This window comes from Pomacea canaliculata, linkage group LG10 (genome assembly GCF_003073045.1).
Source record: "Pomacea canaliculata isolate SZHN2017 linkage group LG10, ASM307304v1, whole genome shotgun sequence".
Lineage (NCBI taxonomy): Eukaryota > Metazoa > Mollusca > Gastropoda > Architaenioglossa > Ampullariidae > Pomacea > Pomacea canaliculata.
The window spans coordinates 2949200-2976170 of NC_037599.1; the positions used below are offsets into that span (position 1 = coordinate 2949200).

The window sequence follows — 26971 nt, forward strand, 5'->3', positions numbered from 1 at the left end:
TGGGAACAATTGTCTGCCATGTGAATTTATGGCACAGGTCCCTTTTTAAGGCGATTGTGTAGCTGATGTTGAGCTGCAATATTCATATATGAACGAATTAATGACTGCTGATATAGGAGACAGGAAGGTTTATGTATGACATTAGAATCGTTGACTACCTATAGTAGTGAACTATTGTCTTTTTTTCTAGAAAGAGGAATATTTACAGCCCTATAAGATCACAAGACTTGCTAGGTCAGGGAGAGAGAAACTCGCATTCATAGATTTACAAAGCCGCCTGGGCAGAGGACGAGATAGGCCCTTGCAAATAGGACGATAACTGTAATTCCTGGCGAAGAACCTTCAAACACTCTCAGATGTGCCTGTGGAGTTCATTGTTTGGCTGTCCACAAACTGGACAGCTTGCTACAACCAGCAAGTTAATGAGCCGACAGCTCCGGTAAGCCGGCTGAAATGGCAGCACACATATTGCACAGGGTTCCCAGGTCCTTGCAAGGTCCTTTTAAGTCCTTTTATATTGAATTTTCGCCGAAAGGCCTTTTAAGTCCTTTTATTTGCCATGCGGTCCTTTCAAATTCTCACACAGGTCCTTACATTTTCTCTGTGACCCTTACAAGTCCTTATATCGATAAAATATTACCACAAATTTATTTCCGGAGTCGACTTTGGCGCAAAATACCGACGATTTTTCGCTGCATGTTTGGTCTACACATCTGTACAACACTAGTTGCCCTTCCGTATTCGCAAAAAACACTCTTTTTTTCAAAAGGTCTTTAGAAACTTACTCTTTCTTGAACTTTGATCTTCTAGTACTACTGTGCATAGCTCTATTTCTCTCTCTCTTCCCGTTAGAGTGTGTGTGCGAGAGAGAGACACGTGAACTGACTTTTGTATTACACCAAAGAATGGCTTTCAGGTTTTGGAATTATTATTACTTAGATTTCTAGAAAACTTGGAACATTAACGGTGTATGTTATCAGCGCGCTAAGGATACTTTTTAAGTTATCTAATCTAAATATGGCAGACAGGCATCAAAATTAACTCTGATTATTTATTACTAGAAATACATGTATTTGAGAACATAGAGAAGACCACAGATTCATAAATAATACATCTTTCCGACCACACAAGAGAAAAACTTAAGCATTGATGACTGTCACTTAGGTCCTTACGAATGCATGAAAGGTACTTTTAAGGTCCTTTTTTGGCACCATCCCTGATCCCTGGGAACCCTGATTGCAGGCGTCCCAAGGGCTACGTTACAGAAATGATGCAAAGTGAGAGCAGACATCTCACACACATACAAACCCTCCTTCCTTGTCTGAGCTTTCATGGAAAAGTGATCTAGACCTTGGGGATTCGACGAAACTTAATGGAAAAGAAAGAAGTACGTCGCACACTGCATAAGTTATTAAGATTTATGGAAACGGCAAATCAATTACTGTTTTATTATTATTTTCTTCTTTGCGCTTTCCAGTATCAGACGTGTTTCACCAGTCTGTAGCTGACAGCTGTGGTCAGATTTGATCCGACACAGGTCATTGTCATCTCATTCACGGACAGATGAAGATCCTTGTCATTCAAGGACAGATGTAGCGAAAAAAATAAAAATAAAAATAAAAGCGAACCTCGGGAGAAGATGTAAAATAGCGATGTTTTGGCCCCACTTGTGCACTATGTTAGGAGTCACTTGTGCCCTATATTAGGAGCAATTTGTTCTTGTTAGGAGCCGTTTCTCGAAATCGCTCGTATTTCTGTTTTTATAGGCGAAAGACTAGACGTAGAGGAACAGAACTACAAAGGTTTGCTGAAAAGTTTAACTGTGTTTGGATGAATCAACACCTTTCATTGTTACTTTCATCCGTGTGCACTGCACGCAGTAATTGCTGCAGGTCTTCAGGCCACTTGGAATGTCGATGACGAAGCACACTCGAAAGAAACTGGGTTGTTAATCTGTAGAGACTGGGGAAAGAGGGAAGAATTCATGCCTGTTTACGCTTGGTTCTTCTTTCCAGATTGCTGTTGTAGATAAGGGTTTTAATGACAGACGTTGAAGCTGAGAGTTATCGCTCGTTTCGTGTCCTTTATTCCTGGTAGGCCGAGGCTTTTAAGTTGCAGCTGTCACTGAGGAGTCTGGGTTCCTACAGAACTTCAGAAAATGACCTACAAAAGGGGTTTAAACAAACGCTGCATGTGCAGCCTCGACAAGGCAGAGCTGCAGAATGTAGCCGAAAAGTCAGACGGGATGTATAGAGAAAACGGTCGCAACAGTTGCTCGTAAGGTTAGAGGTTACGTGAGCCGCATAGGAAGAAGGGAAGTGCGCGAGGTCAATGTCGCACTGCTAGTTAAACCGCGGCCTTTTTTTTTTTCTTTCCTTTTTTTTTTTTAATCCGGCGCTGGGTTTGCTCTCTCTCCCTCTTCCTCCCCACCCTCCACTCCATCGTCAGGACCCGAGATTGCTTCCAGAGGAACTGGCTCACGTGGGAGAGTCGGGTGACTGGCCTGTGGCAGTCCAAACGATGGTTATGGAACAAAACTGGACAGAAGTGTCGGCGGGTTCTTGTAATATCGCCAGTCTTGGAGTCGTCTCAACCAATGCCACTTGGTCTGCGTCTCATTCTGTCTCACACACAGCTGTATTCAGATGTCGTCTCACTATAGATAGACGGTTATTTGAGGTCCAGTTGCATTTTTTAAAATCCCAGCGTCGATTAATAAATTTCGCAGTTTGGCTGTTTTCACGCCCGTCATCAATACAGTGAGGATTGGCTGTCCTGGGTTCAGCTCTCGTCCCAAGCACGCTGTTTTTTCTCTGAATGTGGCGTCTGTTTACAGGGCTGGCTGCCTTGCCTTGACATAGCCTTAGTTGCTGGCTCTGAGTAAAACACCGATTCCCCTCCCCCGGCTGTTTGTACCCTGCGCCTTCCCCATCACCCCGCACCCACTGTCTCAGCACTAGCGTGCTTGCAAACAGTTAGCATCCATCTCTTGAAGAACCTCGTTTTTAAACGGCCCTCGTGAGCTACTGGATAGCTTCTGTCCATGTGTCATTACGATGGTCTCTCGACTGCAGTAGAAATGCGGTTTTGATTCATCCGATTTCTCTGCTTGTGTTTGTAGAAGACAGTTTTGCAAACATATGTTAGTCACGCTGTCGCGCGTGCAGATGGGCCTGATGTTATCATACTTTTAAATATTGTATACCCGAGCGATCGTGCTAGTCACACAGATACGGCGCGGAGCAGAACAGTCTGCCGCCTCTACGGCAAAGGAGTTATTCCGTGTGTCCGCCCAGACAAACCAACATTAGTCCGCATAATTGTGGGGATCAGACTGTTTCGTGTAACCTGGTATACAACGTTCATTTTTATTTAGAGCAGTACTTTTTTGTGTATCGGTTGACAAAGTTTTTTTTTCTTCTTTTAATCCAGTTTTTCCACTTAGCTGTCTTCTGCTAGGCTCGTTTTTCAACTTTTCGGAGGAGCTTGTAATCATTCCAAGGCTGCTTGGAGACACATCTGTCTGAATATCTTTAACGTTGCTAAACACACCTTGGCATTCCTGCTTGTAGTATCGCGTCCCTGCGGATATTCTTTTCTCGTTAACGAGAGCCGAACATTTTGTAAACACCTCCTGCCGAGACCATCTATTTTATTTTTCTTACGCCTCCATATGTCTGACATTTTGTTCCATCTTTACAAGTGGCATCAAGAGCAAATGGAGGCCAGATCATGTTTGATAATTTTAGACATGACTGGGATAGGGAGTATTGTAAATTAACGCACGAATCTGGGTCAGATTGCTATACACCACGTCAGGCGTCGACCACTCTAGACAGGTCGGAGGTCATCGCTGGCGCGTATAAATCCTGTCATCATATGTCTCGACTTCGCGAGTTAGGTCAGATGTCACGAGTTTTGTGAGCAGATCGAATGTCACAACTTTTTGAGTAGGCAGGATGTCACCAGTGGCACTAATTCTTGGGCAACAGGTCTGGAACCGGGTAAACTCGCCGTGTGATGGAGAGGAAAAAGCTTCATGAAAACATTTGGAAGAAAATAACTTTCATCTCGAAGAAATAGCAGCCTGAACCACAAATGGCGATGAAAATTTCGGAAGTCATTTCAAACCATAAACAGTAGCGTTTTCCCTCTTATTGGAGTAATAAGTCATATATTATTTCTCTGCTTATATACGCTCTCTCTCTCTCTCACGCACACACTTTCTATTGTTCATATTTTTGCTGCCGCCACCTCCTGCCGTGTCGCTGTCTGGAATTGTACCTCGTTCCATGCACCTCGCCGCAGGCCTGCCTTCTTTTAGCGAATAACCTCTTCAACACCAAGTTGTCACGCGAATCACAGCACCTTTGCCATAATCAGGATCAGCGGCGCGATGGGGCAAGAGAGAGGTAGGGATAATGACCAGCCACAGGTGTTCACATGAGACAGGTTCATTCCAGTCTCTCCCTTTTCAAGAGCAGGCTCGCTCGTGGCGATGGAACAGCTTGTAATGTTGTCTTCATCAGTCCGCCATAGCGGGCGGAGGCGATGAACGCACCTGCGCCACCGATAGACGGCGGGGAGCTGTTGGAGGCGACAGCTCGAGCCGTCAGCAAGGGCGCGCTACATGGTTATTGATAGCCCCTCTTACCTAGCGTTGCGAGCACAAACAGGCAGAAATATTATTTCAGCCAAAAGGGGCGACATGCCATTTAAGTTCTAAGTAACCCCAGGGCTTATGAGGGCATCGTTAACGTAAGCACTAATTAACTTATTATAATGAACTACCGAAGGGGTCGCGGTATGAGTTGTAATTAGTATGCGCGGATGAACTTCCAAAGGGATTTTGTTGTCGATTGATCATTATGTGGTCCTTTTGTCTGGGTTGTTCTCCTCCTTCACCTCGCTGCACTGAGCAGATCTGCTTCCTTCGCTTAGCACGAGACAGGTATTGGTGCTGATTAGAAGACCATCCGGTCTCTTTATGAGGGTATGTGAGGGTGAGTGTGTTTCATTACGCCATTACTTGCAAGTTGTGATGTGTTTCCGCGTGCGGAGTTAGCACTGCATAAAGATCTGGCGGCAAGCAGCCCTCAGCTCTAGTTCAGAAGGTTACATTTGAAAACGGGTTCTTCAAGTTAATGACATTTTTTTAAATTTTGGTGCAAGAGAGGGGAAAGAGAGAGATGGATTTGGGGAGGGGTATGAACAAGAAAAAGTTCTTTCCTTGTTTTTGTCACAAGCTGTTAACAAGATCTATGCAGGAAAGTTGCTAGTGCAGTTTCATTTGCAGTGAGACTATGATCTGAGTGTCTTCACTACATATCTGCCGATGGTCCACTATTTAGCACATCGAGATGGAGTTTAGGGGTGGGGGAGCTGTCAAAGTCTAATCATTGTAATTGTATCATTGGAAAACTTAACCAACAAACCTATTAGGTGCCATATTAAGGAAGAGAAGGATATGTTTGTTCAGGGTGAGAGGTGATTGTGTCGTCCTATATTAAGCTGTGTTTTATGGAAGATATGCTTGCATCTTTGTTTAGGATGGCTTTTACTGATGGGTTGTAGGAAGATCATGCCCAAGAACTATCAAGCCAGACCTTATGTTTATTTTATTATTTTTTAATCTCTTCTGGCCAGGAGAAGAGAGGAGAACTGCTGCAGCTTTACCTTGCACATGTAGCATTTTTGTTTATATAGCTATAAGATGGAAACTGGTTTTGCCAGGCACAGCACAATTAACTTAGTTTTTAGCTTATTTGCTAGATGTTATTTTTAAATCCTGAATGCTTTTTTTTTTAGTTAAGTGAGGGGGTATTTTGATACCCCCCCATCACAAACTCTTTACTGTATAAATACTTATTTATGTGGACCATATTCCCCATCCTGGGTTTTCAGGCTCACTTCCACAAGAAAAGGAAAAAGGGTATTAATTTACTTGGGTTTTTTTCTTCTGTATGGACCCTTCAAAATACCAGTTAAACATTAGATAAGGCTGGTGTTTATTGAGAAACTGGTCGGTGCCAAAAATTTTTAAGTGAATTTGGCACTGATGGAAATCTGAAAGCTGTGATTGTTGCAAGTGTCGAAATTACATCTTCTGTCACATTAGAGACTGAAATAGTTCGTCTTTTTTTTTTTTGGTACTTTAAAATTTACCTCTTTTTTTGTTTGTTTGTTTGTTTTTTTGCTATTTCATTTGAAATTATCCTTCGTGACACTTTGCAAAGTAAACATATATATTGGGTTGACTAAATGGTTGTTTGTTACTGTTGTTAAAATAAGAGTAAATGTAGTCTTTTACTTCCTTTCCCACTTTCTTTCATTCAGTTTATGAAAACTAAGTGGGTGTGTGGACATACATAGTGTCTCAAAATAGAATACCTGAAACTGAAAGATCTACACAAGATTGAAAGGCCATACATGTTAACATATCTTTCTGACTGATCTGTCAATAACAGTGGTTTCCTCTGCCTGTTGATTACATGCAGCATTGGAGGTTCACCCAGGTTTGTGAGACAAATGTGCATGACCTCCTAGAGTATATGTTTGTTGCATTGTGTACTGCTGTTTGTAAATTGTGCATGCATATCAGCATGCCACCAAGTCATCTGTGCGAGTGAGAGAGCAAATGCTCAACTCGCAAAGGTAGAATGCATGTCATTATCACCATCCTTGCTGAAGTCTTGTCCAGTTGTTGCCTGCAGGTAGGAAAAACTGTAGGCTGTAGACAATTTGACAAACTTGTCATTGTAATGTTTCGTCCTCGCTAGGAAATCGTGTGTTTTACGCAGATTTCAACAGCATGAAACTTACTAAACATGCACGCAGCACGCGTTAATCGGCATGTAAAACAAACCTTGTGTTTTTAGTAGACTAAGACAGTAGTAGGTTTGCTCCGTTGTTCCGATGTGGTCGCATCTTCTTCATTCAAACTTTTACTTGCAAAAGTTTGCCGAATAGTGTTCGTGATTACTCCATGCTGTTGTGAAGCATGTTCTCTGTTGTGTGTGTGTTTTTTTTTCTCCTCGAATATCTGTGTATTTGTTGTTGTTTTTCTTCATAAAATGTTGTCCAGTGTTGTTCGTGAGTCGAGAGCTTGTGCAGAAGCCATGCGTTGGCGCAATGAGAGTAGCTTCCCCTGCATTGACGGTTGGCCGACTGTCGAGTGTTGTCTGGCGATAGCTTTCACAAGTAGGAACAGCCCTTCAAAACCCAGTTGAAGATGACGTTAGAGCTATAAATATTCAGAGCACATTTCCTAATATACCAGAAGTCTTAGATTTGTACATTTTTCTGTCATTTTACAGACTTATGGCTTGTTTATTCTGTTTGACTGGTTTATGTACTTTAAGATAAAAGATTTTAAGCAGCTTAAATTGTAAGAATTGTCTTGATTTTCTCAAGTACTTTTTTTATGTTGTGTTTCAGGAGAAAAAAACTTGACCCAAAGATCTAAGTTGCTAGAAATCAGCTCATAACTATAACTTGAGGATTTCATTTAGATTTGATTGTTTTTAACATTTAGAACAAAACACCGACTATGCATCCATTTGCACATGTACACGTACTCATATGTGCATGTAAGCACAGTCAGATTTTGATGATTAAAATAAGGTATGTGTCTGTGGGCATTATGTGTATGTACTAGAACAATAAACATCAATATGCCACATATGCTTTAAGATAAACAAATGAATTGTAACATTTCTCTACCTCCCTTTATTCCTTCCTCTTGTTGTCTCCTTCCCAGAAATATATGTGCAAACACACAAAATATATATATATAACTCGATCTCAAGCCAGTTATTAGTGTATTTCTGTCTGTAACAGGCAGGCCTACGAATCATTGATCTCTTTGATGACCTGCGTGATGGCCACAATCTCATCTCATTGCTGGAAGTCTTGGCCCATGACATACTGGTGTGTACTTTTAATCTACTTCCTTATTTATAATTTATTCTAGGGTGCCTAGGCTAAAATAAACAGAGAGAACGTTTTCTTTCTTTTAGAGGTATCTGGAATCAGTGTGACAGCTTTAGGACTGCATGGGACTTTATAGGTGTCAGATAAAAGACATTTTATACATTAGAATCCTTTTCTAGATACAGATATAAAAAGATAAAGGTGCCCCTGAACCTTTTTCAGGTTTATAAGTGGGCAAGGTGTTAAAAACCACTCTTTTCTTGGTGCCTATATCCTCCCCTTCTTGCTGTTTTACATTTCCTCGTCACTCTGTGGAGCCAGGTCAACAGCTGGGTTGACTAGGGGAGGTTTGATGCACCACAGGAGTATTGAATGGATGCACCTATGGCTTCAGTGCTCCAACTGTTCAGTTATCTTCTTTCCTAGCATATAGATATTGCATTATAAATATTGTTAGAGAACTTTTATTACTTTTGTTTTAGCTTGAAGAAGCTAATTTCTTACAAGATTTAAGAATTTTTTTCCTATAGAATATAAAAACTTCAGGTATATAATAAATATGAATCAGAATGAATTTTATCTTTCAGCCCAGGGAGCGGGGGCATATGCGCTTTCACAAGATACAGAATGTACAGATAGCACTGGACTATCTTCGTCTAAAAGGGGTATTTTGTCTTTAGACATGTTTCCTGGATCCTGTATATGTTTGTTTTAAATCTCTTGGCACGAGATTTTAATTGTTCTCAACATAGTGATGTGGTAATCAATCAAAAGCAAAATGTTCTTATTATAGTCTTTAAATCTTTAGACCTTTAATGCTCAACTTTAATCCAGTGTTGTGTAGTTTTATTTCTTGGACTTTCAGATTCGACTTGTGAATATTCGTTCAGATGAAATTGTGGATGGAAACCCCAAGCTGACACTGGGACTTATCTGGACAATTATTCTTCATTTTCAGGTAGGATCTTGTCTCTGTATGTTAGCAATATTCACTTATTTTTGCCTGTTAAACTGTGTCCTAATTTTGTTTGTTGGATACTTTTGATAAGCATTTGAAGTTCTGAAATCAGGCCTGTGGGATACATGTACATAGGCACATAAATATAGGTAAATAAAAGTACCCCCACGTTTGGTGTTCATGGATATAATGAAGCCCAAATTGATCATTTATTAAGCAAATCCTAAAGAATCCTAAAGAGGATTTTCGTTTTATGTTGTTTTTGTTTCTGTATATCTACATGCCTTTATCAATATTATTAAAGTTTAACGTAAGAACAAATAATTTATCAGAACCCATTGTGCAGTGCAAACAGATTAAAGAACTGAAACTGATCATCAAAAAGTCATTTTAATCAGAACAGAAGTGAAGAATTATCAACAGTAAAACATTGAGATCATGAGAATAAAACCAAGCATCATAATATCACAAGAGAAGCATACTGTCCATGAGGAACCCCTTATCATTTGGTGAAGGTAAAGCAGTTAAAATAGTGTCAACACTGTTACATTGGTCATGAATTTACTTTGAAATGTAGGTAGATCAGTTCTAAATCTGGTTAGCATTTAAATCAATAAAGAATCTCAGTGTTTCAAGCAAATCCTAAAACATTACATAACTCAAAAGGTCAGAAATCATACATCATCTACTACATTGTGTCAGTTTGGGTGGGTCTTACATAAAGACAATTATATTTACTGCAACTGTTTTAATAGGAAGCAGTTTGTACAGTGTCTGCCTATAGGCAGTGCAGAACCTCAGGCACCCAGACTAAGGGTCCTTTTTACTGAGCTCTGGTTCATCAGGAATTTATGATTGCTTATATTTGTATGAAGTCTAGAATGGGTGTGAGTTGGAAGCAGTGCAGGAGAGAGAGAGGCCTTTGTGACGTAATGCTTGATCTGAATCTCTAGCTTGAAAGAGTGAATGTATTATTAAATAAGTAAAGGGTGTATGAAGAGAAATTGTGTCTGTGTGTCTGTGTGAATGAAAACATTTTATAACTACTGTAAAAATTGCTATATAGCAAGACCCCAAGCAGCACCACTGCCATTTTCATCATCATCAACAACAGTAAGAACATTTACATCCCCTTGTGGCTCATCGCTGCACTGGAAGAAGAGGCAAAGGATAACGGATAGTTTCTTAATGTGTGAAAAAGTGACAAGGAAATCATCAGATCCCTGAAAATGATAAACGACGACGATCGGTCAAAAATAGAATCTTTTCACCAGTACTTCTGTTTAACGCTTTGTGTAATCCCCACATCTGCAACTCATGTACGTTACAGGCACGTGCCTTAGCGCAAACGCGTAGACAACCTTACAAGCAGAGGCTGATGTGGAGAAAGTCAAGCGGTGCTTTATGTTTACTGTAAGCTGGGCTTATAGCTAGATGGGGCTGCCTCTAGAATAGGAGAGGTTCCCGAAACTGACGGCTGTGATCTCCTGGCGTCATCTAATAACACCCTGCCCTCTCAGTCTTGAAAACTGGATCATAGACAGTCTTTTGTTTGTACTTTAACTGTCAGCATGTCTTACTCAGAATTGAGTGGCAAGAAAGAAAGCGACTGAATAGGAAATGGGAGGCCTCTGCTAGGACGTTGAGAAAGTTCGTTGGAGGGTTAGATGAGAGGGGAAAATATAGGAGTCGCTAGATGAAACGTAAATATTTACATTTTTGTTGAAAGTCTTAGAATTTTCACAAAGTTCTACAGATGTTTGTACTCCCTTTCTTTAGTGCTCTTTTAGGAAATCTGCAACGAGATGTTTGTCACCGAAACCCCTACACACACTTTATTTTCTTTTTATAGCCTCGTTTTTCCCTTTGTCTGACTGGTGTAACAGAAATTTCCCACCATCTCCCTCTCTTGCACTCTGACACTCGCCTTTTTCTCCCCGTATCACTGGGATGGGCTTGCATTTTCTATCAGCTTGACAGGAAAAGATGTTTTGCGTGTTCAGCCTTATGAGAAATCATGTCGGAAGAAGGAGTTTCCGTGAGAAAAAGGCCAGCCTTTGGGCAAGTAGGGAATAGCATCCGAACGCGGGCTATCACTTTCTTTTTTTAAAGCAGCCTGATAACGACATCACCTATCATCATCTACGAGCTTTAGCGGTGCCATTCCTTGCAGAGGGGCTTTGAAGTTCGCCTGTCTTGTCTGGTCATGGAAGACGGGATGGATATAGGGCAGCGCTTTGGCCGACAGAGACCCTAACCGTTGATATGCGTTGACCCGACATCAGTATGGGAATAATAATAATAAAAAAACTCGGTTCCTGTCTTCGGGAAAACTGTCAAACGATATCAAGAAAAAGTAGTTGAAAATGATTCCCCTCTACCTCTCAGAAAAGTGTCTGCCATAATTTATCATCGTGACCAGTGCGGTGGCGGCAATTACGTTTTCTGTTTTAATTGCAGCCTGTGTGCATGAAAATACATTACAGTCGGCGGACCGCCATTATGTCTGCCTCGCTTTTTAAACTCGCTGAATGTCTGAAAAAGGGGCTCACATTATTATCAAGCAGCAGCTTTATAATAATAATGCATTTCCCCATCCGGAGCCGAAATAATGAAACGGACTGGCTTATGTGGTTTTGGCACTGACGGTTGATGTGCAGGTAATGATCGCCTTTATAATCGGAACCAAACGTTGCCGACATATTGACAACATTATTCAGCTTTAGCTGCAGTAGGCCCTATCTGTTAATTGCCGTTTTTCAAGTCAAAAACAAGACATCGGGGATAAACCCGAAGTGAGTTTTCTTCAAAACATTGCGCTTTAACATAAACTAACCACGTATCATTCACAAGAGAATGGTTGAAGAGGGTATGGGGAGAAGGGTGGACAGCAATCTTATAATATCCAATTACATCTTCATAATTCTCGCAGTGAATCGGTCGATTGTGCATGCGTACTTCACATCCTTAAAGACTATCTACCAACAGTATTACTTACCATAAATACCTCTGACGAACAAATAATGGAAAGTAAACATCATGGAAGAGAGTAGAAAAGTCACTGTTAAAGCGTTTTTCATAAAAGAAAGGAAAATGCTGAGAGAAGGCATAAACTGAAAGATAAATATTTTGTGAATGGCCGAGGAAATGGAATCAATGAAAATGCACTCAACAAGTCACTTTACATGAGAACTGGAGCTGTTATTTCTTTTATTACAGTATTATGGAGTGTTACTTCAGACATAGGACTTTATGTCTGTGCTGGTCATTTTTATTAGAGCTTATGATGCTTGGAATGATGATCAATTCCTTTTCAGCTATGCTGATGGAACGCTAGACTAAAGTGTACCGTTGTGGCCATTTCACATACTAAGTTGCATATTGCGGAAGAACCAATCACAATCCATTACTTGCTCCGTAAAAAAATTAAAAGTAAATAAAAATTATAAAATAACGAACCTATTGTTTCGTGTAGAAGAAAAGAGAATCGGGTGGGTGGGATAAAGAAGACCATATCTTGATGCGTTGTCGATCCCAAAATATTGTGTAGTGTTTTGAGAAAGAAGATTGTAAATAATTTTTTTTTTAAATTGTAAATCATCTCAGCCAGAAGATCCGGTGCTTTCAGGGCGAGGTCACGGGCTGACTTTTACAAGCAGCCGATCGAGAGCACAGGTGAACGTGCGTGTTGTTGACTTGGATCGTGGAAAAGAAGCTACAGGGGCGCTTGCTGACTTATCTAACTGATTATGCAGCCTTTGCAGCTTTTTTCTAGATGGAGGGCAGGAGATAGATGGGCTCCCTGCATCCCATCTGGCACCAGAGCGCTTCTGTTTGTGTATTCTCGCTCCTTCTTGCCTTCTCTCGTTCTCTCGCTTTCACCCTTGCGCTTTTCCTGTCCCATGGGGGAGGGGCACCTCCCTTTGGCGTGTGCGTTTACCTTGGATGTTTTCTGTCATATGGTTGTTGGTGTTGCACCGAGAAGGGTAGCAGCCACCGACGCACTTGTACGACTGTACGAGGCTTAGCGTTGGGGGCTGTTCTCGAAATAATAGAGCTGAAGAATTGCGTGACTCGGGTAGTGACTCCTCCACCTTTCCCGCTCTACCCGTTGCTCGTTCTCTTTTTGCCGAGCCACCCGGTCAGCCATCACAACACTCGCTAGCTACGAGGCGGGTCAAAAGGTCGCATGATGAGGTAAATCGAGGGACACGGGCTGCTCGGGATACAGTTTCTGTATCTTTGACGTCATGGACTTGATTGCCATGTGATTACACCGAGGGTAAGAGAGTGAGGGGAGTGATGTTGGTGGGATTTCGGATTGTTAGGAGTGGGTAGGGCTGGAGGAACTTTGTGGGTGGTGGGTATGTGTGCGCGCATTCGGGCAACTTCATTATTTTAGGATGAATATGTACGACTGCAGAATAAAAACCTTTTCCTTAACCAACCAAGCGGACAACAAGAATATGTAAACAGCACTCGATAACCTCGTTTAAATCCCTGATAATTGCGTGTTTGTGACGAGAGACCTGTACATACATTATTTCATTTACAATTTTTTTGTCGTGCTGATCGCTTTCTTTCAGGAAGGTTTAGTTGCTATCCAAACACACGACTCTTACGGCTGAAAAAAACACACACACCCTCTTGCATTTTCAACATTCATTTGAAGGAAAGTGTCATTCGTTTGAGCATGTCAGTCGTCACGTGATGACGTTTGTACGTGGCGCCACCTAGCGAGAGTTTGGTACCGACTTTCAGCAGGTCCCCGCATTAACCACACCTTCTCCACAAGGCATCACTGACATCTCTTTCTCAGGGATCTGTGTTGCGGATAGTTTTTGTCTGTCGTCAACCATGGCACGGGGTGAGGACAGATGGGTGGTACCCTAGCGCCTTAGATCAGCGTCAGACCAGCGCCATGGAAGAGGCCTTCAGTTAAGTCAGGATTACCAAAGTTCAAGGTGGGTGGGTAGGCGTAGCTGATGAGATGTACTGAAGATACATTTAGTTCTGACGAGGGAGAAATCACAGGAAACATGATGTACACGTTAGAAGGTACTGACTATAACAGATTTTGTTGCACCCTTGCGAAAATAGCAAAAACCACAAGAAGACCCATTTTTATGCAGTCATTGATCGGATATTTGTGTCAGAAGAAATTAGTCGAGTAATAAGAATTTTCCATTGCGTGGAAAAGTGTGTAAATGACATAAAAGAGCGTCTGGTCTATAATTTCCCAAGGGGATTTGAAAATGTAACGATTTGTCCGTGGGGTTTTGAAAAGTGATGAGTTGGGAGGTCTGTAAGACATTTTGCGATAAGCTGTAGATATGAAAGGTGATATGAAGATCAAACGTCAGGGATAAATCATGGATAAAGGACACGATAACAAAAAATGTAATTATTGTGCATTTTTATCCTTCTGGCCGATAAGATTACAATTTTTATTTAAAGGTGAAGTTGGAGTGGCTGAGGGAGGGCACTAAGAGCCGCAGCAACTATGAGGGTCTAGAAATTGCTAACAGATTTAATTAAAGGCATGAAAACTGCTTGCATTTTATGGATGGGGAAACCGTGCTTTTCATTCTTTCTTCACAGACGACCGTAGGGAAGCTGCTTGATAAGCAGTGTGCCCTTACTAATACTAATACACGTGTTTAAGCGCACGCATCTTTCTCGTAACATCAGCAGCGAGGAAACAAATTGTGCGCGCGACCCTGTTCCAACCTAGGGTCTGCTCGCGCTAGTGAGAGTGCGGTGAAGACTCGTCGTCTGCCAGGCGCGGCTTCCCACGGAGTTTGAGATCGGAAATCTTGTTTCACCCTCCTGCTGTAAACCGTTTGAGGCCAGATGTAATCAGTCTCCCCGATTTCCGGCTGAGTCATCATTTTTTGCTTTCATGGAGGGGGCGAGAGACTGTTTTTAATAACCGTGAAATAATAGCGTCGACACGTCAGGTTTTGTTTTTTGGTTGTTTATTTTTAAATGCGAGTGTTTCTTTGCTGCCATGTTCTGGCTGCTTTTTTCGCCTTCGTTTTGTTGATGCTGTTAAAACGAAATTCCGGAAGTGCGTTTCCATTGTTGGTGGTTAGGCATGAATAGCTGCAAGCAGTGTATGTACATACACCTTTTAGTGTTAAGTTTTGTCTTATTCCAATACTGCCTTTTTCCATCTTACAGCCAAAAGTAGTCTGAAAGAGAGTTTGGGGGAGGGCCTTTATTCTCTCCCTCCTGCCATCTTGTATTCGTCACGATGAGATTGTGATTGCAGAAGAGAGCGCAGTCTGAGACTCAGATCAGCATGACTCATATCTGCACCTGTTCGTTCTGCCAAGATACTCCGATACCTAGATAAAAGTCGCCTTGTAATTGCTTACCTGGCTCACGATTACAGACTCGTGGTAATCTCGTGTTTGCTGCGGTTTGTCATCTCGGTCCAAGCCTTTTCGGCCGCACAATATTCACACAAGTTAAGGGGCGTATCATCTGGGAGACTTATATTTATTTCATTCTGGCGTATTTTGAGCTTGTGCAAGGTAGAATGGTTTACTCCCTATCATATATTCTTCGTTATAACTGCAGCTGTCTCGATTCCTTTTAGAGTTCCAGCTTTTCGATAACAGCAGATGGAGCATGCAAGAAAAAGAAGGGGGCGAGATAGGATAGAGAATACGAGAGGCGATGATGTCAAGAGTAAAAAGACCGGTGACGGGTGTCTGCCCGAGTTATCATGGATTCGCGCCCCCACCGCCTGGAATGAATGCAGCTGATGACAGTCGAGGCTATCTCGAAGCTTGCTTAGTGTATAGAACAACTGACTTATGACCGGCGTTTGTCTGTTCTTTCAGATCAAGCGATGAAGCAACAGCAGTTCTTAAGATTGATGCTTGACTGGTAAATGGTTTGTGAACTGTTAGACAAGAGAGTGTGAGTAAATGGCCTTAGGAGATAACATTTGGCCTTTATATTAAAAAAAAAACAAAACCCAACAACTTTTCTCTCGCGCACGCACGCGTGCGTGCGCATGTACATCAGCACATATACATGGACACCCACACATATGATTAGAGTGGGGCAGAGCTTTATCGTATTTTGTTTTATCTGATGTCTCCCTCGTGTTGGACGTGATTGTGTGTTTTTTTGACGGGCCTGCCATTGTGCGCTTGAAATGTTCTGCCTCTTCCGTGTCTGTGGCTTCGGTTCTTTGTTGACCTGCAGACTTCACGATCGGCGCAGTTGTGTGGGCTTCATGTCTTGACCTTCTGTTGATCAGTGAACTTCCGCGCGTGCTGGACTCATTTGTCGTTCTCTGCTATGAGACTAAAGGTTGTTGTGACCAGTCTTGTTGCAAACGACTGGCATAGACGATCAGAAAGGAGACTGGGCCACCAAGTGACGCTCACAATTATGGTGTTTTGTGGTCCGTGCGACCCGTTGTATTTTAACGCCGGGTTAAAGTTATCACCGTGTATTTCCGTGTCGACTCATTAGGGGAGAACACTGCGATGCCACTTATCTGCTTTATTTTATTTTTTACGCCCTCTTAATTCGCTCGCTAGCTTCCTCGTTCACTTAAGTGGTTTCCGTGAAATTAAGTATTGCTTGGCAACTGAGAGGAGCTCAGTGTTGATGTACGCACTGCTTTGTTAATCGAGACGGGTAGACGCCGCCTTGAACACTCATTGAGGTCACCTACAGACAGCTTGATGATCCCCCAACTGACCGCATTCGTAGTGTAACGATAGGAGAGGTGGGCCGAGAGGTTTCCGCGCTGGGAAGACCAGACGCCGACCTGCAGCAGAGAACACAGCTGTCACGGTCTGGAAGATGCAGATTGATAGGATTTTTACAAAAGTAGCCAGTTGAGCACATGACAACTGAGAGCGTTACGGCTCGCTGGATGCGTTTATTGATTAAATGGACGATGAAGCGGTGCTGGCTGCTCACTTTTATACTTTACACTCAGATGGCGCTGGCGACTATTTACACAGGCCTACCTTTCATTTGCGTAGTCTATATCTATGTCTTTCATGGACCTATGTGTATACCGCAGTGTAATAGTCAAAGCAAACGAGAATGTTAGTGCTTATGTCACGTTACCCTTTCCTGCTTCTTCTTCCCGTTTCCTTGGGGTAACAACGTACGTCGTGCCGTTCCAAAGACTGAAAGTGGTTGCCGGGGTTCTTGACATTTCTCTGTAGACATCGCAATGGGACTGTAACGACCTTTCAGGAAGCAGAAGAAAGTCTATTCCCGTCGCGTTTTATTCAGTGATCTACTTACACCCGTGAACGCGGTTCATTTACCCCATGTTTTATTCAGCGAACTAGTGGAGCTTGAGAAAATAGCTCACTGCTGTGATGTAGGCAACGGGATGGCCTGGTTCTCGCCGTCACCTCAGTTCGAAATTCCATGGCAGAAAAGAAGAATGTAGCGTGGGCCGATCTGAAGCTGTAACTACCTGCAGGCAGACATCTTTCGCGCCCCCTGGGTTGTGTGCAAGCAACCTTTGCTCTCCCGTGGTTCATTACACCTGTAACAAATGCTAGGCAAGGGTCAGAGAGCGCAACGCAGAAGCGGAGGGAGGGAGAGACAGGAAACGAAAAGGAGGAAGGGGGTTTTGAACTTTTCAAACATCACATAGGGCAACAGCTGGAACCAACCGCATCCCACCCACTAGACTCGATATGGCGCGATAATTCAGGATGCAAACATCTGCCGATGAAACACTTTTAGACGAAGAAGGCGTGGCACGGTGGCCGCCTTTTATATATATACCAGCAACATCATGTTTCTAGCGCTCACCTCCATCACTACGCCAGCGCCCAAAACGTCCACCGGAAACTGGCATGGCGCCGTCGCCTAGTAATCAGCGAGAATTGAATGTTCTGAATTTGTCGCATATTCTCTGGCTAGAATACTTGCTCAAACGTTCGTTGTCATCCACAGATGGCCAGGAATCTTCGGGTATCATTGTCCAGGAGTCCACTTGCTGTTGGTCGGCATGTCTCGTAATTGATCTTGTGTGTGTTTGTGTGTCTGTGTGTTTGTTTATTTTGTTACAGCTCATAAGGAATGCAAACGAAGAACGGTGCAGGAATAATCTTCTTGTCTCTATCCCTTTTTTATATACAGAAATGGCTGTTAAAACTATCAGAATATGCCTACTTTTTCCTGGATCCAGCTTAGCATTTACGTTGTTCAAAGAGATCGCACGTATGGGTATCAGATCCTATTAAAAGGTAAACAGAGAATTTAAGCCACATAATATATATATAAAGAGAGAGAGCTAATTGAGGTAGGGGAAAGCAGTTGTTTTTTTGTTTTTTTTTGCATTTCTTCTTTTATTGTTTTATGGTTTTTTAAGGATGGGAAGAGAGTGGCGGGGAGGCAAATCCCCATCTATCTCCATCCCGGTCAGACAGAGTTACCGGGCCTGACGGTGGCGCTGCCGTCATCAATCTTCGACAGTCCGTGAGCTCGCTTGCTTTAGGTAAATGGGGTGTTTATAATTTACTATTATGAAGACGACCAAAGGAACGTGATTAAGCCATCCATTTTCCTTTTCGTCTTCCGGTTTCTACTCCCCAGCTTTCGTCGTGTACGTTACCTTTACCCCCCCAACGCTCCCCGAACTACGTGGCTATGTCGATTATGCAACGCAAACATGTCGCCGCCGCATGAAGGTGGCACAGTCTACCAGGCCTAGGTGGTGTGTGTGATACTAACGAACTGTTGACCAGAGCTACAGGTGTACTGTGATCACAGACATATATAGAGATCTGTATATCTCTGGGTGAAACCTATAACCGTGTACAGGTGGATTGCTTTCTGTCTGCCGAGACCAACACTTAATCTCTTGCGAAGTTCTCCGCTGTTAGTCTCAGCGAGCCTAAACGATGAATGTGACTAAACCGGAAGCTTTGTATACACCTGCCTCATTGTAGTAGTTAACTGGGAAAAAAATCGTCCAGAAGTCCAGTAATACAAGTTCGTGGTATAACAGTTTCGGACAAAGTGGTCGAGCTGGGGACGAACTGTTTCGAGTGAATACAAGGTGCTTTATTACTTTTTTTTTGTGTGTCTCCAAGTCGTCCAGAGTGAACGTAGAAATCATATTCCTGTTTCCTACTGTGTCAGCTGCACTGTAGTAGTTTTATGTGTCTGCTGCCGGTCATTTCCCAAGCTGATCTCGGAGGAACACAATGCTCGTCTACCAAAGGGGAATAAATCAGTTCCTCAGATTTATCAGCGTGGTTGAGCCTGCGCATGCTGAGTAAAAATTCGAGTCAGTGTTGGGTGTGAGTATAGTTTCACCCCCTTCTCGAAAGATGTATTTGTGTCTGACATCACTGTTCCGAATCTTAGGGAGGAATCGTTGCACATTATTTGGCATTCTCTGCCGTTCAAAGGGGATTGTCTGAGGTTCAGGTTTTCCCCCATTCAGTAAAAAGGCACATCTGTTTGCGTTTCTCAGCTTCGCTGCATTTAGAAGGTTATTCAGTTTTGATCGTTGGGCGCAACAAAGAAACAGCAGCCCTGACTAGAAGGGGCACAACGATCATTCGGACTACCTCACGCTCCACAATAGTTGACAACGATCACAACACTTGGACCTATTTAAAAAAAAAATCTTTTCCGTCAATGAAACCGAACCGTCTCTGGAGGCATACTACTAGTACAGAATCTCAGAACACGCTTCAGGACCAACAAATCTCTGGCGCATCCTTTCTTGACTGCGCCTGAGGTGTTGCTCATCTTCGTAGTTTGTTAATACTACCTGTAAATGGATGTGTGCTATTTTATATATCTTAAAATGTTGTATAAATAATTCTGTGGAAAGCAAAACGTGCATTTAACTCAAATTCAAAATTTCTATTGGGCGTGCTCTATTGCTGATCTGTGCAGCGTTCATCAAATATTGTTATTGTAAATGTCTTTTTTACTTTTTTTTAGAATTTTTTTTTTTTGAAAGCAAGATTTGTATTTGACTCCAAAATAATTAGAGATTACAGCTTATGTACATATCACGCATAGGTCTTTGTGGTCTCGTGTCAAACACTGTATACTTGGAATTTTTATTAGAGCTCAAGACAGAATGAGAGGGATAGACCCGTGATTTACCGTCGAATGAGCGCTGGTATCTTCTAAAGTAGGACCCGTAAACCTTTAGAAATTTATGGACATTTTTATGTAAGAAGAGACACGAAAGCCTATGCAACCCTCACCAGAATTAGTCAAGGGTGTGACGGGGTTTACTGTTTATGGTTACGACACGGATGTAAAGTGCAGGGAGGGGGTTGGTTGCGTGAAGATATTAAAAGAATTGGGGCGGGGGGGACACTTTCGATCATCGGGAGCCTGTGGCTTATCTATGCACAGTCATCTCGGAGAGTCTGTTTACCCGTTCCCAGCGAAACGTTTGGACTCGCTATCAACTGCTACCTACCGGAAGTCTTAGGTGAGTGCAAGCCATTCCACGTGCCCGAGCAACACGGGCAGGTTTCTGCAGGTGAGTGCGGGGGATGTTGGTGGAAGATAAAGGGGCGTGCCTCGGGGGCCTAAGGGTCATCAGGTCAGCGGTCGTTTCACTTGTATCTGCGATCGTTGCCTACGTTTTTATCTTTTCTGGTTTTTCACATCACGCTGGATTCATCGGCTTTCTTGGAGGTTTCCGGGAAGAAGAGCTGATACTATTCTCCCATTGCCCCTCGCGACCATTGCCATAGTTACTGACCATCTCCCACCCTCATGTTACAGCGTCCGAAATACGTTCAGCTTCAAAACACGAGAAGTTGCTCTTAAAAGGCAGAAAGCGAAAAGGCAACATGTTCTGCGTCGATTCATATTTATGACTTTAAATTGTATATTTAAAATAGGTGTGTGAGTTGTTTTTTGGTGTCCTACTTTTCCATACGAGGCAAACTGCCAAAGCGATGACAATAGGAGTGAATTCTACTGTATGTTTGCGTGTCTTTCTCGTGCTTTATTCTAACATAGAAATAACCACCGTGAAAAGCTTGGAAACAGGATACTTTAACTTATCTCGTTGTCATTGCTCATTTTTACTTTGCTCGCTAGCAGCAGGTTCGTGTGCGCATGTGTGTGCGCGCGCGCTAGTGAGCACTAGAGAGCGATAAAAATGAAATCGCAAAACAGAAAACCCACTTCTGTCTCAAGAGGATATTATCTGAGACCACGAGTGTTAACCTATCTCTGAAGGTAGCCCGCGGTGAGAACAAGAAGTAAAAGGTCGTACCGTTGAAATCTCATCATACTGCGGCAAAGAAAATATAACCTTTAGGCGGCGTGGTCAGGTTACTAAGGAAACTGCTGCAGTATTGCTTCATCCTTCAGAAGACCTTGACTTGCGCAGACGTACACTGGGCTGTTGGCTACACGTGTTGGCATCTCTTGTTCTGTACATTCAGGTCGCCATGAGAGTATGAGACACCCTTTACGGGTTAAAATGAATGGGTTAGAGATAACCTAGCACTTTGGTAACCTAGTCCTGGTCCTTTTTGCTAGACAGATGCGCTTTGTTTCAAGGCCTCAAGGTTGCCAAGAATAATTTGGTCGCTGCAACCTTCTACTTTTCCCCAGACCCCTGTACGACCAAAAAATACAAAGTTTCCCTTGCGCTGCGAGACCCTGATCTTCCAGTGAGAAATCCTAGCACAGCACTCAGCGCGTGAACACATTCTTCTTCTGGTTCGTCGCGTTCCGAGTGAAGCTGTTACGGTTTTTCTAACTTTGTTTTTTTTCTGCTATGGATATGCTATGCTTTCTGAAGCTTTTTGACGAGTCAAATATTTAGGAATTTCGCCTGTATAGACGAGAGAACATTGCTACAGTGAGAGAGAGTGTACTCGCGCGATTACGTGGTGGAAGGGAGGAGGAGAGAGAACATGCATTATGTGGAGAAGATATTTCTAGTCTCTTTTGATTACCTTTTGATATAAACAGCGCCATCAAACGGCGAAAGTGGTGCCCCTGAAACAGTTGTGGCAAAGAGCAGGTTTTTGTTGGCAGTGTCTATGTCACTTTAACACATGGCAGCTGGTGTTCGTCCTGACACTCGATAGCTCACTTTGTCGAAGCTGTTCAGGACTTGGCGCAACCAGTGCCATGAGCGGAGGAAGGGGGACTATTTTTTGCTGCATGCACGAGCTTCACGTGCTCTTCTGTTGTCGTAGGCATACGAGCGTTATTACCAAAGTGACATCCCGCTGTGAAGCACAGTGACCAGATAGCTTCATTGGCGTGGAACGCTTCCTCTCTTTGACAGGGGAAGTTGGTAGAGATGATAGCAAGCATACGTGCCGTGTAGTCTAAGAGGAGTTGAATTCTCACCCTTATCTTGACTCCGCAGGTGATGACAAACGCGTTTGTTTGTTTGTTTGAAAAGGGACGTGTACCGCTCTCCCTGAAATAAGATCTCTAACACCTCATTCTCAACGACTGTAGGGACTACCTGTACAAGTCTGTCGTAGTCGCCTATTTCACAGTGTGCGTCTAGTTAAAAGGCGTTTTTTCAGTGTTTTTGCTGAGGGTAAAAAAGCATCCCGTAAACAAGTGAAGCTTGGGCAGAATTACCTCTTACCTCTCGTCCATGCATGCACGTCCTTATGTTAGTTTGGAAGATTTATTACAACGCAAGTGCTTGTTGCGTCATGGTCTTCTTGCCATTGAAAGCTTTCTTGGGATAACTTCACCTTTCGTGGTACCACTATTCATCGATCTTTACCTCTTACCTGGGGAGTAGGAAGATGCTTGACTTCGTTTGGGGGTTGGAGGGGGACGGACTCTATGCTGACAGTGAATCTCGAAACAACAAAACACCTTTCCCCTCTTGATTCCTATGCTTATGCTTACAGGAACACCCAGTCGCTGTCTGATCTGGTCTTTCCAGTGTCTCCCCCACCCACTGTGGATAACCTTTCCATAGGGATGACCGAGTAGGTAGACGGGAACCACCTTGGGACGCGGGGGAGGGGGGTGAGGAAGGCCAGGATGCTCTGACTGTCGATGCCACGCAGCGCAAAGCGTTGTTGTGTCGGGGCAGCGCTGCATGCCGCTAGGCCGACGGTTCAGTTCGGGGACTACTACAGGAGGTAACGGGCGCACACTGTCAGCTTCTTCCACTCTCCCGGCACTGACGGGTGGGGGTCGCATAAACAGGGGGAAATTGTCGTCGTCGTCGTCGTGGTCGTCGTCGTCGGTGGTGGTGGTGTTAGCTAGCCCGCAGTTACCTGTCTGCTTGCTTGACGACCTGCGCGTGTCCAGGTCTTGGCGTTTCACGCGCTCGGTGCTGCCCTGATGCCACCACGAGTTTCGAGCTCCGGTATCGCCGCGCTCGCTCTGCGCATCTTCGCAAAGTTACGTCTCGTGAGACGGTAAGGACACGCGACAGCAGCGTCCAGTCCACGAACCGTGTGAAGGTCAGCGAAGAAGCGAGGGGAGGAGATACAAAGGGGTCCGTCAGGTCGGTCTCCCAACCCTTGCGATCGACATGACATCGTCACGTGACAGCGGGGATTGCCGCCGGGAGCTTTTGTGCGGGCTGACAGTGATTTCGGCCATCAGACATGCAAGCAGACGGATGGCGGGAAGAAACAAGGTATTGTTTGTTTTGTTGTTGTTGTTGTTGTTTTTTTTTTTTTTGTTGCTGTTCTTCCGAGACCACGCCCACCCCTCTGCTGTCACCCATTTTGAAGTCCTCTTCCTGACAAACACTACAGGTCGTACATCTCAATTCAAACGCTCATGAAGACTCGAACGTCCGTTGCTGATGAATCAGAAGTTTAAACTAAAAAGTGTTGTTTGGAATTACCTCATCGACCCAAGATTTTGTTTAAAACAGGTTTTATTTATATTTTGGTTAAGTTGAGGGCCCTGCTGAAACTAATTGGCGACCCTCAAGGCTGAAATATTACAAAAGAACCGTTAAGGTTCAGCGTTGCCTGGAAAATGTTTTAAAGAACATAGTTTGCATTTGTTGCAGACTGCGATATTGGTTCATCATGTTGAGTGGTGGTGGAGAAAACCGTAGAGTTGTTTGTTACAAAATTAGCCCCAAAAATTTTACAGCACCAGAGTTTGTTTTTGTGGGCAATTGGTTATAGAGATTATTACTAGAAACGATTGCTATAAGTCTCTTGCACACCCCACACCCCTCCCCGTGACATATATTGTGCGGACCAGCCTCAGTTGCACGCTGTCTCGTCGTCTCATTATGGCTTTTGAAACTGTGTACATGTCATCGTTGCGGATGCATGCGGACACAAGAAATAACAAATACTAAATTCTAAATGACCGCAAAATTCAAGCAGCAGTACCCACTCCTTGATGGTCAACTCTGTATTCATTGGTGTTGACCTTTTCAATATCCCGAGTAAAGCTTCGCAGACATTTGCTTGTGAAAAGTACAGCATCAGATCTTGGCTGCCTCTTCCACTGACTCCGGCTCTTTGTTTTTCTCGTTCTTTTTGTCGAAAACACACACACTCACTCTGACCGAGTGCTCTAGAAAGATTTGCAAGATATAACCGCAGACAGCTGCACTTGCCTAGTTACGAAGGCAGGAGAAACAGTAAGCGGTAGTTTAACATCAGCTTTACTGATATTTTGTATGACTTCTTTCCTTTCGAGTCTCTTCTCTCTTTTGTGCTGTGTCTTCTGTATTTTTTTTCTTCCTCTCGACCCGATCTGCGCAGACTTGATCTTGTCAGCGGCCATCACAGGAGGTTCAGGACAACACAGACTTTTCTGCTAAATAATATTTCGGTATGCGATACTATTTTCTAAAATTTGCTGATAATCCCTCATGCTATAGATACAAACATGCATCTTCCCCACAAAGGTCTGAATCAATTTCAATATTAAAGGATCCGGGAAATGGATAGCTGTCGGACATGTTCAAGACGCATCCATGTATTTCAGCAGCTTTCAAAGGAGGCAAAAAGAAGACACACCTTGCAGTGCTATAAGCGAATCATCTGGAAGCTCGGTTGCCGTCGCGTCGCGCGTGCGTTTGTGTGTGTGGCTCGTAGCAGGGAGAGCAGGAGTCCTAATCTAGACCCGCCCTCAGCTCACTGCCTTCCATCCGAGCTTGGCTGTTGCAGTGTACAAAGGGTTCCGTTATCAAGTAGTGCTCCACTGCGACCCAGGTAGCCAGCGGTGGCTAGGGATGGTGATAGTTTTCGCGAAAATCATCACCACACCGCGGAATGCGCGTCCCAGCGGGACTTCCACAGAAACGGGTAGCTTCGTCTCCTTAGCGGCACGCGTGTACCTGACAGCTGTTTCTTCTTCAGCTCTCGTGTAGACGCAGTAAGTTACAAATCACCCCGCAGCTTCTGTTCCGCCTCCTCCGTCTCCCGCATATCTCTTTTTCAGACTTTATGTTCTCACCTGTCCCCTCCATGGAGGACCCGCGAATCAGCGGCTGTCGGCAATAGTAAAGTCGGGCCCCCGTGGGGAGCAGTGATGATCACTGTAACTTTCGTTATCGTTACGCCTCGTTCCGCTGTGGCAGGGACGCTACGTAATCGCCTTCCTTCTTGCAGACAACCGGTGACGACCGGCCTCCGAGAGAAAGTTCAAAGAGCGGCGAAGTTTTTGATCTCCTTGTAAACAGGCGAGAAACAGGAGTAAACAGGGGCAGTGACGTCAGAGCTTTTGTAATCGAGTATGGCGTCAATGACGTCACGATCCAGCGTTTTGCGCCTCACGTTGACGGTTGTTTAGAAGCCTGCTGAGAATGGCAGCTAGGAGGGAGGCAAGTTGAGAGAAAAGTTGATAGCTGGTTACAAAATGTGCGCTGTAAGGTTTGATACACTGCCGTGAACCTTGACCTCCAAGAAACAAATCATCCCGTCTTGTTCCCGTTGCTCGCTTCAAGGGCTTCTGGCGGCCGCCCTTCGCAAATGAAGGGTACAGGCTGGGATACTGCGAACGTGCTTTCGTATATGACGATTTTCATCGAGTGCTTTATCTTCTAGCAGCTTTTTATGATGCTGGAATCACCTCGAGGCGATAAATATTGTGCTTTGTCTACGAGTGGAAGGGGTTGTGTGGACGAAGATGCGTGATTGCAAACTGGCCAGCTGTTTAAGAAGTGATTTCAGTGGGATCTATGTAAACACTCCACGTGTTATAAAATTACATACATAGAGACAACCTAATGGTGCAGTCCATCAGTGCAATGAAGTCACATGTTTTTTTTGCTGTTGTTTTTTTTTTTTTTTTTTTTTGTCAGTTTACTGAAGTTTCTGTTTATAAATTAAGACTTATATAAACTAAGACTTATATAATTAAGTCTTCTTGTTATAGAATCGCTATTTTCGTGATTTCTCTCTTGTATCTTTTATCGTTCCAAGTCGATATCTTCCTACAGAAAAATTTCTTTCTCCTTTTGAAGGAAGATGGCGCTTAACCTACGACCGCAGGTTATGACGATGAGGGCGCTAGAAAGAGTTTATCAGTGTAGGAATGAAGGAAAGACATGGGGATGTTATCGGCTCGTACTTTTTTTTTTTTTTTGGTCGAAAGAAACCGCCTGTAGAGGCAGAGTCTTTTAGGTGGCCCACCCACGACATCTTCTCAAGACGGTGACTGAATTTGTGATCGAGATTCTTTTTCTCACCCCCTAGCTTTTGGAGAACAGATTCCAAGGAATGATGTTATCTATGGTAAGACCGTGTATTCGTGCCAAAAGACGAAAGTGCTTGGGTTTACCCCCCGAATATTATCTGGTAGTCCAGACTGACAGATGCTAGCTGTTTGCAGATAATTTTCCCTCCATGCGTCACGCCGCTAGTGGTCTCTGAAGCTCGATCAAAACAAAATTGTTCTTTAGATATTTTTCTCAAGACAAGGTTTATTTTCGCGTTTGTTAGCTGCATCATTAACAACGAATCCTCTCTGTCTTAGGACCACAGAAATCTCTTGAAACTTTGTACACAATATAGGTTGTCTCCAAAGATGGCCTCATTTCAGCCATTCTTACCTTTAAATCACTATTACAACTTTCCTGCCACTCCAGCGCTGAGTTTTTGTTTGTTTGTTTGTTTGTTT

At 43.5% G+C, this 26971-nt stretch overlaps 1 protein-coding gene across 9 annotated transcripts in view; it reads left to right on the forward strand.

Annotated features, from left to right (window-relative positions):
• The window catches only part of LOC112574275 (microtubule-actin cross-linking factor 1-like), a 154661-nt gene that overhangs the window by 31058 nt on the left and 96632 nt on the right, over window positions 1–26971 (forward strand). For 5 of the 9 annotated variants that reach the window (XM_025255231.1, XM_025255229.1, XM_025255242.1 and 2 more), the window contains 4 exons: window positions 6468–6515; window positions 7840–7929; window positions 8520–8597; window positions 8798–8890. In XM_025255231.1, coding sequence (XP_025111016.1) covers window positions 6468–6515; window positions 7840–7929; window positions 8520–8597; window positions 8798–8890 — 309 coding nt within the window. Of the gene's footprint in view, window positions 1–6467; window positions 6516–7839; window positions 7930–8519; window positions 8598–8797; window positions 8891–22895; window positions 23514–26971 lie in introns of those variants that run through there. The other 4 variants (XM_025255235.1, XM_025255237.1, XM_025255233.1 and 1 more) reach the window with 3 other exon arrangements.